This window comes from Thamnophis sirtalis, unplaced genomic scaffold (genome assembly GCF_051295495.1).
Source record: "Thamnophis sirtalis isolate CommonGarterSnake01/CBP01778 unplaced genomic scaffold, rThaSir2_p1.2 scaffold_9, whole genome shotgun sequence".
Lineage (NCBI taxonomy): Eukaryota > Metazoa > Chordata > Lepidosauria > Squamata > Natricidae > Thamnophis > Thamnophis sirtalis.
The window spans coordinates 23,834,568-23,851,886 of NW_028261389.1; the positions used below are offsets into that span (position 1 = coordinate 23,834,568).

General features: G+C 36.8%; 2 protein-coding genes across 2 annotated transcripts in view; one reads left to right on the plus strand and one right to left on the minus strand.

Moving 5' to 3' along the window:
* Nucleotides 1–7,723, plus strand: part of STAB2 (stabilin 2) — a 100,894-nt gene extending 93,171 nt beyond the window's left edge. The window contains exons 64-69 of the mRNA XM_087723073.1: nucleotides 156–275; nucleotides 1,023–1,178; nucleotides 3,412–3,519; nucleotides 4,470–4,598; nucleotides 6,026–6,142; nucleotides 7,429–7,723. Of these exons, the coding sequence (XP_087579199.1) occupies nucleotides 156–275; nucleotides 1,023–1,178; nucleotides 3,412–3,519; nucleotides 4,470–4,598; nucleotides 6,026–6,142; nucleotides 7,429–7,479 (681 nt within the window). The 3' untranslated portion in view covers nucleotides 7,480–7,723. The remainder of the gene's footprint in view (nucleotides 1–155; nucleotides 276–1,022; nucleotides 1,179–3,411; nucleotides 3,520–4,469; nucleotides 4,599–6,025; nucleotides 6,143–7,428) is intronic.
* Nucleotides 7,724–11,169: 3,446 nt separating this feature from the next.
* The window catches only part of NT5DC3 (5'-nucleotidase domain containing 3), a 28,677-nt gene continuing 22,527 nt past the window's right edge, over nucleotides 11,170–17,319 (minus strand). Inside the window, exons 11-14 of the mRNA XM_087723072.1 lie at nucleotides 17,081–17,167; nucleotides 16,183–16,323; nucleotides 15,323–15,387; nucleotides 11,170–14,417 (exon numbers count right to left, since the gene is read on the minus strand). Coding sequence (XP_087579198.1) covers nucleotides 14,156–14,417; nucleotides 15,323–15,387; nucleotides 16,183–16,323; nucleotides 17,081–17,167 — 555 coding nt within the window. The 3' untranslated portion in view covers nucleotides 11,170–14,155. The remainder of the gene's footprint in view (nucleotides 14,418–15,322; nucleotides 15,388–16,182; nucleotides 16,324–17,080; nucleotides 17,168–17,319) is intronic.

Consider the following 17,319-nt stretch of genomic DNA (forward strand, 5'->3'; position numbering starts at 1 on the left):
ATGCAAGAAGAATCTGAGGGCTTCATAAAATATATCAGAAGCAGTATTTGTTTATCGGGCATTCTTTTCTTTTCTCAGGAATTATTTTGCAAGACTCTTAACATAGCAGAATATATGTCATAATGATTTACTGTCATAATTTACTATCTTCACAGGAGATTTCTACTTATTCAAATACCTCAAGAAAAGGCCAAGAGTTCATGAAATACCTCACAAATCTCTCCATTAAAGCAACCTTGTTTGTACCAAACAATGATGGCTTAAGGAAGAACGAGGTAAATGGAAAAAAATGAATGTTTTCCTTGCCAGCTCCAGAAGCTTAAGTAGGATGATCATGGAAAGTAATGTTTGCTGTTTTTGAATTCTCATTGTTCCTAATGCCCATGTCATCAATTTATGAAATTAAACAAATATCCTAAAATTTTGCCTACTTCTGGCTGTTTGCGTAACATGTATGGAACATAGGTTGAATCTATGGAGGTGATGAAGCAATATATGTATCTCCCCGGTACAGCCATACCGGGAGCAGCTGGGAGCAGCGGCCACCATACCGGTACGGTGGCTCATTTGGCCCACCCGCCCACCTGCATTCCATACCTGCTTTTAAAGCCCGGCTCTGTGCGCAGCGTACTGATAGTGACGGGGAGAGGAACGAACCACTGATATATACATTAGCTTGTAAAAATACTAATATATACAGTCTCATTCCCAGTCATGATGCTTAAACCCCTTACGTATTTGCTGGTATCTCCTTTAATATCCAATGGGCTCCTTGTTCCACCTGATTTCATTTTGTTTAAAAAAAATTAATTGAAATTGAGCTCTTATAACAGAAACTACTTGGAGTTATTTTAGACAGAGTAAAAAAAGATTCTCCCCATATAATTTATGGAATAAAACTATTCATTTTTAGCTGCAAAGGTAAGGAATGAGATTTGAATTAAAAAAATAAAGGAAAAAGATATCAGCTGTCAAATGCAGCCCTTTTGATTGTGGACTTTGTTATTTTTTGCTACTTTAAGACACTCTCTGGAAGAGACATTGAGTATCATCTAACCAAGAACAGCACATATTATGAAGATTTGGTTAATGGAACAACTCTCCAAAGCAGAATAGGGGAAAAACTGTTAATTACACACCAAGAAGAAAACCAGGAGCAGATTTCACTCACTAAAAAGGTAGATGATTTGTTCATCAATATGCTGCTCATAAGGATACATCCTGATGTGTGTTGCTTGTATTGCATTGATTTTTTCCCCTCCAAAAGTACAAAAAGCAGAAACAGAGGAATTCTGATATGAATTGGACATGAATTAAAGTCTTCAGGGGGAGAAATAGCCTTTCAAATCTTTATTACAGTCATAGGCCAGCATACACGGTACATAACAAAGTGTTTTTGAAAGTTAACAACTTTAAAATCTGTGTAGTTCCCAGAATGCTGCCATGGTCATGTGAAAAATGATCCTAACTCACTTTTTTCAATGCTATTTGAATGGTTATTAAACAAACTGTTGTAAGTGGAGGACATGTACTCATAATGCAGATCCCAAATGCACTCCACGGAACTTCAGGATCACAGAGCTTGGAACACCCCAAAATCTGCACAAGCTTATTCTCTTGCTTCACACACCTCATATTTCTCTGTCGTCCTGTTCTATCTTCTATGATCACTTTTTTATTTCTACCCTGCTCATTTTCTATTACCACTGGACATCCCTGGCAGCCCTAATATTTTTCTTTAAATTAAGCTAGTAGCCTGGATTCTCCTGGACTTCCTTCTCTATGATTTTGCATAAAAATGTCTTTCTACATTCCTTTCATTGATTAGGAAAACAAGAAAGAAAGAGTAAAGAATTACACTTTCCACAGGGTTTATCTTATTTTATATACTGTATATCAGGGATGTCAAACTCACAGCCTGCGGGCCACAGGTGGATTGCCAATTTTTTTACTACCAGTTTGGGTGTGCTCCTGCGTATGTACGACACTTCTGTGCATGCACAGAAACGTCCGGGTGGGTGGGTGGAGCCTCCCGCTGCCATTACTACTGGTTCAGCCGATCCGGGCCAAACCGGCAGCAACCCACCTTTGCCACGGATCAGATGCATCATGTGCTGGCCACGCCCACGCCCAGTTTAGCAAAGGGGAATTTGCAATACATTACATGACGCTGCTGTGTCATTTTTGACACCCCTTCTGTATGTACTTTTAATGTATAATCTATGTGTATAGTTCAGCAATGTAGTCTTTATAGCAACCACTATATATTATTTATCTGGATTAAATAACATGGTGGGGGGGGGTGGCATTTGCTCAACTAGTGATTTAACTTTCTTTCTACACTGAATGAGTAGCAATAGCAAATTTCTTTGTATGACATTCTTTCTTGGCCAGCCATTTCTGCTACTTCAGCCAAGGAAGAGCTGAGTCTTTTTTGGGCTAATGTCCAACAGCACAAAAAGGGCGAGTTTTGTAGGCAGTAGTAGTATTCATATACAAAGCAAATCATATACAAAAGATCTGTGCACTGTATGCCAGGTTCCGAAGGGTTAATGAAAATAGCCAAACACATGTTAGTGTTAAAACAGAACAAACCGAATATATTGGAAGGTAATAGAAGTATACCGAAGGGAGGAGCTGAGTGAAAGAAGGAGGGTGGAGAGAGTGAGAGAGAGGAGGAGGAGAAGGAAGGGAGGGAATGGATTAAGAGAGGGAGTGATAGGGTTAGGGTTAGATAGAGGGGGAGGGGAAGTAGGTGTAGAGGGGTATGTGAGAAGGAAGAATGAAAGTTGGAGGGGGTTGAAAGAGGGTGTATGGTGGGTCAAGGTGGTATATTCGGTTTGTATTGTAGGGGGCATTTTCTATATAAGTGAGGGTTGTGTTTATTACTCAATGTTATATGCCCCGGTTATGCACAGTAAACATGTGATTGTATAGAATGAAACGGAAATAAAAATATTATGCAAAAAAAAAAAAAAAGAAAATAGCCAAACACAGAAACGGTTTGTAATTGCAGTTTGTATTCTTCCTCCGGCAACAATTGATCAACAAAGCACTAAGGCAATGAATAAATTGTCAGAGCTGCCACCTGGTGCTCCACACCACCTTTTATAGTTACTTAGTAATAAGGATAACCTGCACCCCGTAGTGCGCACACCCATCCCCTCGTAACCCAGAACGAAAACCACCCAGCAATTAATCGTGGATTGTTGTCAGTCAGTTATCACTAGCTTTGTAGATTTACTCAGCTGCTTGTGGAGGAGTGAAGCCTAGTGAGTCTTGACAACTGGCCCGGCTCTGGGCTGGCTGGAGCTGACACTGTAAACATCAATTGTGTTACAGGGAGTATCTTAGTAAGATGATATAATATGTTCATCATGTTGTGGCTCAAGTTATATATATATATTTCAGATGACTACCAAGTATGTGAATGGTAAAGCTATTCGTGAGTGGGACATTATTGCCTCCAATGGGGTCATTCATGTTATTGAAGCATCACTAAAGGCACCTCCTGAAACTGTAAGTGCTTTGCATATAGAAATGTATTTTTTTGAATGGAGTGGCTTCCAAAAAAAACTCTGAATGAATATTTATTTTGGAAGCAGGCTTGATGGAGTATGTCAAGAAGTAAAAACTATTTTGGGACACTTGGTCATCTTTTGCTTAAGTGGCATTTATGGGCCTTAACTCAGAATCAAAATAGCAACATTAGATTTTAATTCAAAATTGAATTTAAAGTGGAAATGTGCTTTGCCATTTCACATTTTCCTCTTCTGTCATGTTAATATTACTTCATCTTCTGGAGATAGTCTGAGGATCTTACTCAACACTTTTTGTATAGGGGAGGGAATATATAGTTCTGGACCTATAGGTTATGTGCCTTAGGGACATACAGATGTGCATCTTGCCATGAAACAGCTCTTGGTTGGGGAACTTACAACATCTTGGGATTTATAAAATGAGGAACCCAGCTTCAGGACAATCATGAAAGTCCGTGGAAAACAACACAACTAAAACAACCATCTCCTCTTTTTGAATCTCCTTCATTAGAAACATTTGTTTGAGCTATCAAGGTGTGGTAAACACATTGATTTATTTACAAAATATTGGGGTTTGTTGTTGTTTCTGCTTTCTCTAATATAGACATATTCTTAAATTAGGCAATGTAGTACAAATTTCCTATATGCATGTTTTAAACTATAGTTCACACTGAGACCTTCGTAGCAAAATGGCATGCATAAGAAAACCTGGCCTGCTTCTTGGCTTTAAAACTGACATTTTCCTTCATTCTGAGTTAACGTACCAAATTCTGTGCCACAATACATTTGGATCAATTTTAAAATACCATGTGATGCCATGTTCGGGTGTGTATCTTAACACACAGCAACATGACTTTCCCTTAGAATTTTTGAAATGTTTAATTATACTTCCTACCTATTATCCATTTGCCTTCTTTGTCTCAATTCAAGGCTTCTCTACATCCTGGAGCTGGCACAGGAATATTCTTTGCAATCATTCTGGTCATTGGAATAATTGCTTTGATTGGATACTCATACTTCAGATTTAAGAACCGAACTATTCAATTTCAACTTTTCAGGGTAAGAAAAAGCATAGTAACATAAATGGACTTTTATTTAGAACAGCTACAGTGCATGGATTTTTTTTTTAAATAGGCAACTTTGATCGTGCAAGGAGATCAAAAACAAGAAATATGTGACAAGCAGTTGCTTTCATACAAAGAACAGATTTATCCATTCAGCTTCACTGAGTAGAGCATGCAGAAAAGGGGAAAGAAATTGCCATCACTCCTGTCGAGTTTGCTGTGCTCTACTGAGGATGCTATTTCTGGTGACTATGGTCTAACACCAGAATAAAAGAATAATAACAGAGTTGGAAAGGACCTGGTAGTTCATCTAGTCCAACCCCCTGCTCAAACAAATGACCCTATACCATTTCTGACAGTCCAGTCTCTCCTTGAAAGCTTCCAGTGATGAAGCTCTTGCAACTTCTGAATAACAATAACTCTAATCCTAACCAGAATAGATCCAACACTTCAGTCAAGATGGGATATACCATATTTTTGGAGAATAAGACATACCTTTCCCCCCTCCCAAAAGAACATGGAAATGTTGGTCTTATACATTGAATACAGCCATTTTTGGCCTCCCGAAGCCCTGTCCCCACATCCCATTTTTACAAAAAACGGGCCGTTTTTGTCTCTCCCCCCAGCCCCCAGAAGCACTATGCAGGCTTCAGTGGGGCTGGGGAAAGGCAAAAATGCCCCAGTTTTTGCAGAAAATGGCCCATTTTCCATCCGTTTTTCACAAAAATGGGGGTGTTTTTGCCTTCCCCCAACCCTGCTGAAACCTGCAGAGGGCTCCTGGGGGCCAGGGAGGACAAAAACATTTTTTACTTACCTCTTTGACATCTTGCTGCGTCTTACACACCAGTGTGTCTTATAGTCTGAAAAATACGGTAATCTAGAAGAGGACAAGCAAGGGATATAGAAGTACATGAGGCTTAGTTTAACACAATGATTCTTAACCTTTTCTTCACCACGGACCCCCTTTAAATACCTTTTGTGGCCATGGACCATGGCACTGAGCACCAAGACTTAATTCAAGATTTAAATCATAACATTTCTTCAAGCCTTCATACCCTCCAGTGGTTCGGAAACCACAGGTTGAAAACCACTGGTTTAATGCATTCCGATAATGAAACCTTAGTATTTAAATAACTTATAAATACAACCAACAGTTCTGACTTCCCTGTTTGCTCTGCTTTTTGATGTCCTCAATTCACCTTGACTCCTGGCAACTGGTTGGATTTTTTTGGAAATGGCTTCCCATTGCCTTCTTCCTATGACTGAGATCGAATACCTCACCCATCTGATTTAAGCCAAAGGCAGGATTAGCATTCATGGCCTCTTGATTTCCTACCTCAATGCCTTTAAGTACTACACCGAAGTGGCTTTCTTTGTAATGATTTTCTGAACATAAACTATTCTTTCAAAAATATCACATAGGAAAAAGATGATATTGATGTAACTACATTGGACAAAGCACCATCAAGCAACATCTCAAATCCCAATTATGAAAACTCATCAGCTCCTCCATCAGATCCTCCTTATGATCCATTTTTGGTAAGTTTTTATACTGAGGGGGTAGGATTTTCTTCCAAATATGTCAGAAGCAAGAATTTGGATTATAGAACAAAATATTATGGCTTCTACTTAACTGACCATATGGTTTTATCTTCTTTTAGTAACAGAACTATCAGCACATAGTATGGGGGTGTTTTTGTATTTTATTCCTTTTTGTTATCCCCTTTGAATTAGCATGGATTGGGGCCATAAGATAATACATACTCACACACCACAACTCTATCTGTGACAACATCGAAGATAGTCTTAATCACCTATCTCGGCCATTTAGCTTTCAATATATATTTTAAATAGAAAACCCATCAGTAAATTCTGGTCTCTGGATTCAAACAACACACCAAGAGAAGGGCAATACAGCTTTCCCTACAGCCGCACCCTGTCTGGGTAGGACTATACTTTTTAGGGTTGGCTCAAGATTGACTTAAGTTTCTGGAAGGAAATTTCACAGAAATACTATCTGCACCTCTGCACTTCTCAGGCAGGGCAGGTGGTCAAAGCAGGGTGCCCAAGTCAAAATAACTTGTTTAAGGATCAAAGCAAAACTCCCTCACATTATATTTGGTGCAATGTTTGAACCCAACCATCCTCTTTGAGAGTCTGCATCTCAAGTATGTCCTCTGCAACTAATCTACAATCTAATCCAGTCTACAGCCTGAAATGCTAACTATGTTATCAACTCTCTATCCAGACCAGAGCCAAACTTCACAGTTGTTGATTAACAGAACCTTCAATGTCTTAGTAGTGTTTCCTGTTCAATAACGTTTCCTGTCTGAATAATGGCTTTCAAATCACCCTGCTCTGCAGTCTACTAGAAATAGGGATCTCTCAGCAATGGCTCCATGGACATGAGGCATTTACATCTGGCCCCTTTCCAGCCTTCTTTTAAAGAAAGTAACTGCTTTATCAGGTCTTTGAAAGCACTAATTGAAAGTAGAGTGAAAGTAAGCCCTCTGCTCATTTATAATATATTGCTAACTACTTTGGCAACAAATTTTTAGAGGATTATTCATAAATAATAGAGCTGTGGTGGTTAGAATGTAGTACTGCAGGCTACTTCTGCTACCTGCAATTTGGCAGTTCGAGTCTCATCAGGCTTAAGCATTCCATCCTTCCGATGTGGGTAAAATGAGGACTCAGATTGTTGAGGACAATATGCTGATTCGGTAAACCACTTAGAGAGGACTGTAAAGCATTGTAAAGCAGTATATAAGTCTAAGTGCTATTGCTTATTGTTATAAATGATTATAACCTTTTTTTAAAAACAGGTTTCCGATGACCAGAAGTTGGTGAGCAGTGATTCCCACAATGATTTCTAATAGCTATTTCTTCTTCACTGGAGAAATCATTTTCCTACTGAATAATTAAAATACAAGGCGACATACGTGGTTCAGGGAAGGGCCATTGAAGAACATAATTCCTAAGAAAATTCCTAAGAAACAACGTTGTTTAATTTCGTTAGAAAATAATTCTATCATTTTAGTTATGCAGATCCTAATATCACTGTTTTCATTTTTGCTCTCTTCCATGTATTCCAGAAGTAATAAATGTTACAAAATAGCATTTCATTTTGTAAAAGATTGGGGCATAGCTATGCTGTTTGGGGTTGCTACAAACTTGTCATTAAAGGAATGATATTCTTTTTTTAAAAAATTAATTTTTTTTAATGATTTACTGTATATTACACAAGCAGATAGCATTACAATTTCCAGATATTTTTTTAAATCACACATTTGTAATTTGTGTTTTAACACAAATGAATAGTAGAAAGGTTGGATAAGCTGCTCTTAAATGTATTAAAGGCTATCTTTTATAATAGTACAGTCTTAATTGTAAGATTTTTTTATGAGAGATTTGAAGATAACGTGTTTTCACGTTTCCACATACATCCATGCAACCTTACCCTAACCATAACTCTTCCATCACACCCATATAGTACACTAATTCTTATGTCTTATTCTTTTTAACACTTTTTATCCTCAAAAAGAAAGAAGTAAAGAGGCTCATATCATCTTCTTGTTTGAACAGATTCTCATTCAAAGACCATGCCAATATATTGTACTCATTTTATATTCAATCCTCTTTCCTTTTTCAACTTCATTCTTGACTCTATGTCTTCTGGTTTTACCACACAAATATAACATTTGTTTTTTCCTGCCATAGGAAACTTATCAGTTCAATATAAAAAAATGAACAGAAGCATGTGCATAGACACCATTATGGCTTCTTCTAATGAATATTAATTTCTTGCAGTAAATCACAGATTAGCAATTATATATTTGCTAGTACTTACTAAGTATCACTCCATTCTCCTACCTTTAAAAACATTATACCAAGGTAGACAAGTTCATCTACTTATTCTAACATTAATCTTGATGAATAATACACACTGTATGTGTAGAAGCACTTTATATTCTTTCAACGAATCCAAAACTCAAATTCTTTTAATCATTTTTAAAGAACATTTTACCCAATATTAAACAAAATTAACATATTGTGCTACCAAGAAGAATAGTTTTCTCCCAACAATTACTACTTCAAAGTCTTTTGTTATAAGCTTTGAGAAGCGTCTCATCCATTATACTTACATTAACATCTTATTTTTGATAGCAAAACTACATTAGCAGCATTGGTTAGAGAAATTAAAACATGTATTACGTGTTCATCATAAGTCATCCTTCAAAGCAGCAATTTAAAGAAGCATGTTTGCATCCAGTCTACTTGTAGAATTTTTTAACTAATATTTGTAGAACTCACTCATATTTACTTTTGGTACTTTATTGAAATAGACACTAATTATCAAAACCATCAGCTATAAATTCAATTTACATATTCCCCAGATATTTCCTTCAAATACACAATGTTTTCACTGGTCTTCTCCCTCCCCTTCCACCAACCAGCTTTCTACCTTAAAACCTTGCACTGACTTCCATCCTAATTACAATAAATGCTAATAAAATATTTATTAGTTTGTAAGTTAACAATGCTGTATTATTAGAAAATTATTTTTGTATGTATGAAAATATTTTTCCAATAACAAGTTTCAGCTTAAGAATCAGATGTTTTCCTTGTTGGCTTCTAACTATTGACAAATGAACTTGTCTCACTTTTGATATTCAGGTGGAGCATACTGACAAAAGTCTACAGCAAGCAAAGTAATTGCAAATGAGAAATTTCAGAATTTAAGTGTGCTTTAAAATTTCAAAATTACACCAGAATAAGGACACAAAACATAACATTCTCTTAAAATATTTTGCAGCTGTGTATGCAAAGGCTCTCCACAGTCACTTTTCATGCATATTTTTTTACAATATTTGTCATTTTAAAAAACCAGTAGCAGCAATTAGTACTTTACACAAAGAAATAAAATTTTATTCTGAAGTAAAAGAACCCTTCTTTAAAGCAGTCCTCAAAATGTTGAGTATGTTGAGTAGGAATGCTTACAATTAATAGGCTCACAGGACTTGATAGCATACTCTGATACAAAAACAGCTACAGAAGCTTCAGAAGATTTCACACACTATGCCTAATTTTCAGAATCTGTGCTAATTTGACTTTTTAATATTGTGAACAAATATCATTCAGAAGATCTAGGACTGATGCATACCGTTCAAATAATGTCAAGCTATGAGCTTTTAGTTTGTGCCTAATTCTGTTATTTGGGTTTTCCACTTAGTGTTTTATCATTAGTTAAAACAATTAAGTGACAAGATATAAAGGTAAACTATTTTGATGAGCAATGATTCCATTAGGTATTTTTCTTCCCTTCAGTCAATCAAAATCATCTATTCCGCATCAATATCTTTCTATGTCTACATTGTGTAACACTGCAACAGCACTGTGTGGTCAGCTCAAGTTCCTCAATAAATAACATGATCATGGAATTTTACAAAAAGTATCAAAAAAGCAGAGACAATCTATGAAAACCTTCCACTCAAAATGGAGCTTTGGGGGAGAAATATGGCTTGGCTGGTTGAATCTATGAAAAGCCTATGGAGCAACATGAATCCTGGCACTAAATGAGGACTTATTCATCTTTCATAATCTTCTGCACATCTCACTTAACACTGCAGTACAGCAGACCCTCGCAACATAATCGCTGAATATCTGGGTACAAGAACTGGTATAGTAGCAGAAATGTAATAAAACCAGTTTTTCTCTTAAGGGTTATTTGTTTAGAGATTTACTCTCCAGGAAATACACCCACCTATCTTGAAAATCTGTTTCAAGATATGTATTTGGATCCAGAATGGAATAATGCCAGCTATTACTCTTAGTTACACATCAAAAAAATTTAAAAGTATATGTAGTTACAAATTTCTACCTAGACATGCTTTTGCAAACTTGAAACGCTTAATATTTATGTAAACAGCATTTGGGGAGCCAAATTATTTCCTAAAATAAATGTAGAATAAATTCTGGTTACATTTTGAATATCTTCTTAAAATACACAAAGTTTTAATATATATATTTAAAGGAATGTTTTGATATTTTCAAAATAGATGGACTGCAATGCCCATGAAAGCTGCACTCTACTGCTTTAAGCATTTTAGAAATTTCTGGCTCACTTAGAAACAGCCAGAATTGCATATTAAACAGTTTTAAACTTGAATAATTTCTTTAGTAACCAGTAACCACTGGATTTAAACTGGTATATTATATATCAACTTCTACCATGTAGATTTTTATGGGCTATCAATAGATTATTTAAAAGGTTGTGTTATTCTATTTGTTGAAATAGCCAACAAGGAAGGAGACTGTTATTTTGAAGCTCTAGCTATATTATTGTTTTATTATCAGCCTAGAAATAGTGTCAGTATTTATGATTTCAACTTAATACATACTTTGTTTGTCTGCTGAACTCAAGAAGTGAATAAAAGAAATATGAGTTTTAGTCCTGTTAAGAACAGTGGGAACTGGCTTAAAACTCTCAACAATTTAACCTACATGATTTTTAAGTGCATGGGAATAATAATTTTAAAAAGAGAGAGAAAACCTTCACCATTAAAAAAAATCATAACTGTTTTACTCTTATCATGAAGACATGCCAATAATACTATTTATACATTACTAAAATATTGTGTTCAATGAAAGTTACTCCCAAGAATGTAATCACAAGACTGCAGCCTCAATATATAAAATATAGTTCTTAAAGTACATGATGACATTCTACTAATGTGACTAGTGCTTTACTCTGTATCTACAGGTGAAACTCGAAAAATTAGAATATCGTGCAAAAGTTCATTTATTTCAGTAATGCAACTTAAAAGGTGAAACTAATATATGAGATAGACTCATTACATGCAAAGCAAGATAGTTCAAGCCATGATTTGTCATAATTGTGATGATTATGGCTTACAGTTCATGAAAACCCCAAATCTACCATCTCAGAAAATTAGAATATTAAATGCAATCAATAAAACAAGAATTGTACATAGAACAATATTAAACCTCTGAAAAGTATAAGCATGCATATGTAGTCAGTACTTGGTTTGGGCCCCTTTTGCAGCAATTACTGGCTCAATGCAGCATGGCATAGAAGCTATCAGCCTGAGGCACTGCTGATGTGTTATGGAAGACCATGATGCTTCAATAGCGGCCTTCAGCTCTTCTGCATTGTTCGGTCTCATGTCTCTCATCTTTTTCTTGGCAATGCCCCATAGATTCTCTATGGGGTTCAGGTCAGGCTAGTTTGCTGGCCAATCAAGCACAGTAATCCCACCATCATTGAACCAGGTTTTGGTGCTTTTGGCAGTGTAGGCAGGTGCCAGGTCCTGCTGGAAAATGAAGTCAGCATCCCCATAAAGCTCGTCTGTGGAAGGAAGCATGAAGTGCTCCAAAATCTCCTGGTAGATGGCCACATTGACCCTGGACTTAATGAAGCACAGTGGACCAACACCAGCATGGGACATGGCTCCCCAAATCAACATAGACTGTGGAAACTTCACACTGGACTTCAAGCATCTTGCAGTGTGTGCCTCTCCATTCTTCCTCCACACTCTGGGTTCTTGGTTTCCAAATGAGATGCAAAAGTTGCTCTCATCAGAAAAGAGGACTTTGGACCACTGAGCAACAGACCAGGTCTGTTTTTCTTTAGCCCAGGTAAGAAGCTTCTGATGTTTTTCAGGAGCAGCTTGACAAGAGGAATACGACATTCGAAGCCCATATCCAGGATAAGTCTGTGTGTGGTGGCTCTTGATACACTGACTTCAGCCTCAGTCCACTCCTTGTGAAAGTCCCCAACACTTGTGAATGGCCTTTTCCTGACAATCCTCTCCAGGCTAAGATCATCCCTGCTGCTTGTGCACCTTTTTCTTCCACACTTTTCCCATCCACATAACTTTCTATTAATGTGCTTTGATACAGCACTTTGGGAACATCCAACTTCTTTTGCAATTACCTTTTGAGGCTTTCCCTCCTTATGAAGGGTGTTAATGATGGTTTTCTGCACAACTGTCAGGTCAGCAGTCTTTCCCATGATTGTAATTCCTACTGAACCAGACTGAGAGACCATTTAAAGGCTCAGGGACCCTTTGCAGGTGTTATAGCTTAATTAACTGATTAGAGTGAGACACTTTGCGCCTAGAATATTGCACATTTCCCTAATATTCTAATTTTCTGAGATTGTGGATTTGGGGTTTTTATGAGCTGTAAGCCATAAACATCACAATTATGACAAATCATGGCTTGAACTATCTTGCTTTGCACATAATGAGTCTATCTCATATATTAGTTTCACCTTTTAAGTTGCATTACTGAAATAAATGAACTTTTGCACGATATTCTAATTTTTCGAGTCTCACCTGTATACCTATCTTCTTCATACAGAGCTGTTATATTATTAAAATGTTCACACTGAACATACTTTAGTAGATGTATTGTCCTGTTTCTACACTTGTGGTGCTATTGTAGTGTTTCTACTGCGAATTTTAGTAACAGTCCTGTCAATTTTCATTGGCTGGAAATCTCTATAATGAAAGCTTTGATTGGTTCAATGCAAGCAATACAATATTGTATTCTACTTACAGCTTTTCCTGGCTGTCTATGGAAAATACATCTGTGTGTGGGGGGGGAATGGCTGAGTTCTGCATGGACTTAAATCTCTCATCCACTAAAAATTATTTTCTAATATTCTGATTAAAAAAATAAGTTATCCAGCTCTGCATGGATTTGAAACCTTGACGAGATTTTACATTCTTTATAAAGTATAATAGCAGCTGAGCCTTTAGCTGAATAAATATTTAAATCATGCCCAAATTTCAAGTAATGATCTTTGGTTAGAAGAGGACTGTCAAAACTCCCAGCCCATGGGCTAGATACATCATGCGCTGGCCACATCCAGTTCAGCGAAGGGTGGGAAAGTCCCAATACATCATGTGACGCCACAATGACAACATGAGTTTGACACCCATGGATTAGAATCAGTGGTAGGATTCAAAAAGTTTTACTACTGGTTCTGTGGGCGTGGCTTTGTGGATGTGGCAAGGGAAGGATACTACAAAATCCACATTCCCTCCCCACCGCACTAACCTGCTTTCCAGCTCCATTCTCCTGTTCAGGGCAACAAAAGATCAGCTGGGAGGCTGGGAGTCAGCGGGGGTGGGACCAGCCTATTTGCCGGTTCTCCGAACTACTCAAAATTTCCACTGCTGGTCCTTTAGAACCTGTCAGAACTGGCTGAATACCACCTCTGGTTAGACTGCATAAGACAAATATTATGGGCTGTATGTAAATTTATGTGCAAATAATTTTCCATTCCCTCTTCCAACTGGAGGAAAGAATCCGTTCTTAGTGCAACCATAGTTCTTATCGATTCTCACTAGAAAAAAATAAAGAGAGCAGCTGAATAGACACATTTGCTCCATAGCATGTATGGCAAGAACCAATTACTATAGAGAAAGTTGCTCTTACAATAAATATCCTTTAAAAAGCCACTGCGTAGTAATATGGTAACAATTGCATTACAAAAAAAAGCAACCCTGGGAGTCAGGGAGGTTATTTGATCTGAATCATCTGCTGAAGAAATGGTATTCTGAATGTACCCGTGCACAACTGGTCAGACCACATTGGAAGTTCATGCTGCAAAGGAGTTCTTCGTGGATAGAACGTATAATCATGGTCATAGTTCAACAGGCAACTCAACGATGCCATGTAGATATCGGCAAAACGAGACAAGCGCCTTAAGAAATAGGTGGGGTTTTGGTCGGTCCTGAATAAGCTTCCAAACTGAGAGTTGAAGAAATCTCTGGTCGTTTCTCTGATGAGAGAAGAAAAGGGAAAAAAAGCAGTCAGTATTCCAAATATGCTTTTTCACAAGGCAACCGGACTTTCTTTGGGCTTTTCCTTGAAAACGTTTCACTTCTCATCCAAGGAGCTTCTTCAGCAAAATGTTTTCGAGGAAAAATACCAAGAAATTCCAGTTGCCTTTTGAAAAAGTATCTTTGGGACAACCATGAATTGGTTGATTGAAAATCTCCATAGACATACCATGAAAGACTTCTTTTGGACCCGAGATATTTAGTATGTTTAGGACAGATTTGTTCTTATATCAACAAAACCTCAAAATCAAAACTGTCCACTGAGGTAAGGCCGCTCAAGAAAGGAGGGAAAAATATATACTTTTACCATATTTGTATTTGTGCCACACCTATGCATGGGAATTCAATGTAGAATACATGGGATCTCTCATTTATCCTCAACAACCATCATCCTCTGAAGTTTAGGCTAGCAGAGCAGGACCAAAATAATTCAGTAAATTCCATAGTTAAAGGTGGATTAGAAACTTAAAACTTAAAGCTGAATTTCCTGTGCACTAATTATTACTATTAACAAAGTTATGAGGAAAATGAAGAAAGTAAGGACTAGTTTTATTTTATTACGAATTAATCAGGTCATTTTATAAAAGCTTAGAACAGTGTTTCTCAACCTTGGCGACTTTAAGTCCTATGGACTTCAACTCCCAGAATTCCCCAGCCAGGCTGGGGGATTCTGGGAGTTGAAGTCCACAGGACTTAAAGTTGCCAAGGTTGAGAAACACTGGCTTAGAATAAGTACCTTTTATGCTCACAGATAATACAGAAATAACACAGAAATAACCCCAAAAATTGAGTTCAGCTTAACCTTTGATAAACTTATACACAAATATCCAATTTCAATATTTACCGCATTTCCTTTCTTTCCTTTTTCCATTCATTTAATATCATTTGGCAATCAGGATTTTTGTGAATCTGAAATGACATGACATAAATGATACAAATTTGTGAGTTTTAAAATAGACTATATTTGGACACATTTATAAAAATAACAGATGGGCAGGACAGATTGAACAAGAAACACAGAGACAGATTTTATTTTTTTTAAAAATAGCCATATCACCAGCATACATTGAAAGCAATATAAACGTATGTTTGAATTTTAATACCAGCACTGTGATTTCACATAATAATTTGAACTGCATTATCATGACCAGGGCAAAAAAAGCATTAGATAAAGGTCCCTCTAATTATTAAGTGGCCAGAGAACTGGAAACAAGAGGTTAATCTCCTCTCTATCCCATCTAGAGTTTACATGCATCAATTCAGATGGTTTTTATATTGTGCATTTTTATTTGCAATAATAGCAATGGAAAAAAATGGAGTTGCAAATGCAATCAATCATGGATCTTTGGAATAGAATAACAGAGTTGGAAAGGACCTTGGAGGTCTTCTAGTCCAATCGTCTGCTTAGGCAGGAAACCCTACACCACTTCAGACAAATGTTTATCCAAACTCTTCTTAAAAATTTCCAGTGTTGGAGCATTCACAACTTCTGGAGGCAAATTGTTCCACTGGTTAATTGTTCTTACTGTCAGAAAATTTCTCCTCAATTCTAAGTTGCTTCTCTCCTTGATTAGTTTCCACCCATTGCTTCTTGTCCTAACTTCAAGTGCATTGGAGAATAGCTTGACTCCCTCTTCTTTGTGGTAGCCTCTGAGATATGAATGGGGTGGGGATGAGAAGAATGAAAAAAATTAAAGAACAAACCTGCATGTGTTCCAGTAATCCAGTGAGAGTTTGCAGCCAAGTCATAGTCTGAATATATTGTTCTGTATTCATGATCTTAATCTCTCTTCGTAATTCTGGAATAATTGCCCCTGTACGCCAGCCGTGTTTTAAGGTCAAATCCTTTTTTGCCAACCATGATCACAGAAAAGAAAAAAGAAAAGAAAAGCATTTGTGTTAATTTCATTTAGAGCTTACTTTCTATTCTTTCAGGTTAGATGCTATCCGAAGATATCTATACTTTTAAGTAAATGCATCTTAAGTTATATCATCATGCAATAATTAAAAGTAGAGAACAAACCCATTCTAAACCAGGAACCAGGCTTAAGGGCAAGAGGTAAATAAATAAAGCACAACTGATCAGATATTGTTTGGTCAGAAGCAAAAAGGGTGAGTAAATTGAGAGAAAGGAGTTTAAGATCAGAAAATGGTGAAATATTAACAGGACCTGGATTAAATAAATCAGAGAGATATTTTTCTCTTGCAACAGGTTGGTTAGCAATTTCTAACAATATAAAAACAGTATAATCTGTACTGGCAGCTGCAAGGAAGGTTATAAATTTGGAACTCTGAGTTCTATTTCAATTATTATTGCAGAATGTTTGCTACTAGGAAGAAACAGGCTGCTGAAAGCTGTATAAAACAAATTCAGAAAATATACATAGCAATAAGGTAAGAGCCTTGTGTTTTTTTCTGAAGACCAGATTAATCCTACTCATGACTTTTCCCCACTTTTATTGCAGAAATGTGGTGCTTTGCCCTTTCTTATTTTTGAAGTAGTCCTCTACTTTAATTAATTTCATAATACATAGCTCACTCTTCTGGATCACACCAGCTTCATTAAATACACACACACACACATAGGGAAGAACGTACTTACAGCTAGATCACTGTAAATATGATCACCAAAATATAAGACTTTGGAACCTCGCCAACCAGTCAGTTTCAGAAATTCATACAAGTTACCCTAAAAGAAAGAATTAGGGGAAGGGAATTAGTAAACACCGAGTTACCAGCAAAATTTTGTTACTGTTAATCTAGAAATTTGATTTCAATCTCCTCATTAACCCAAAATGTCCTCTAATCTACCAGCCCTGAGATTACATTGTTGTAGTGGGG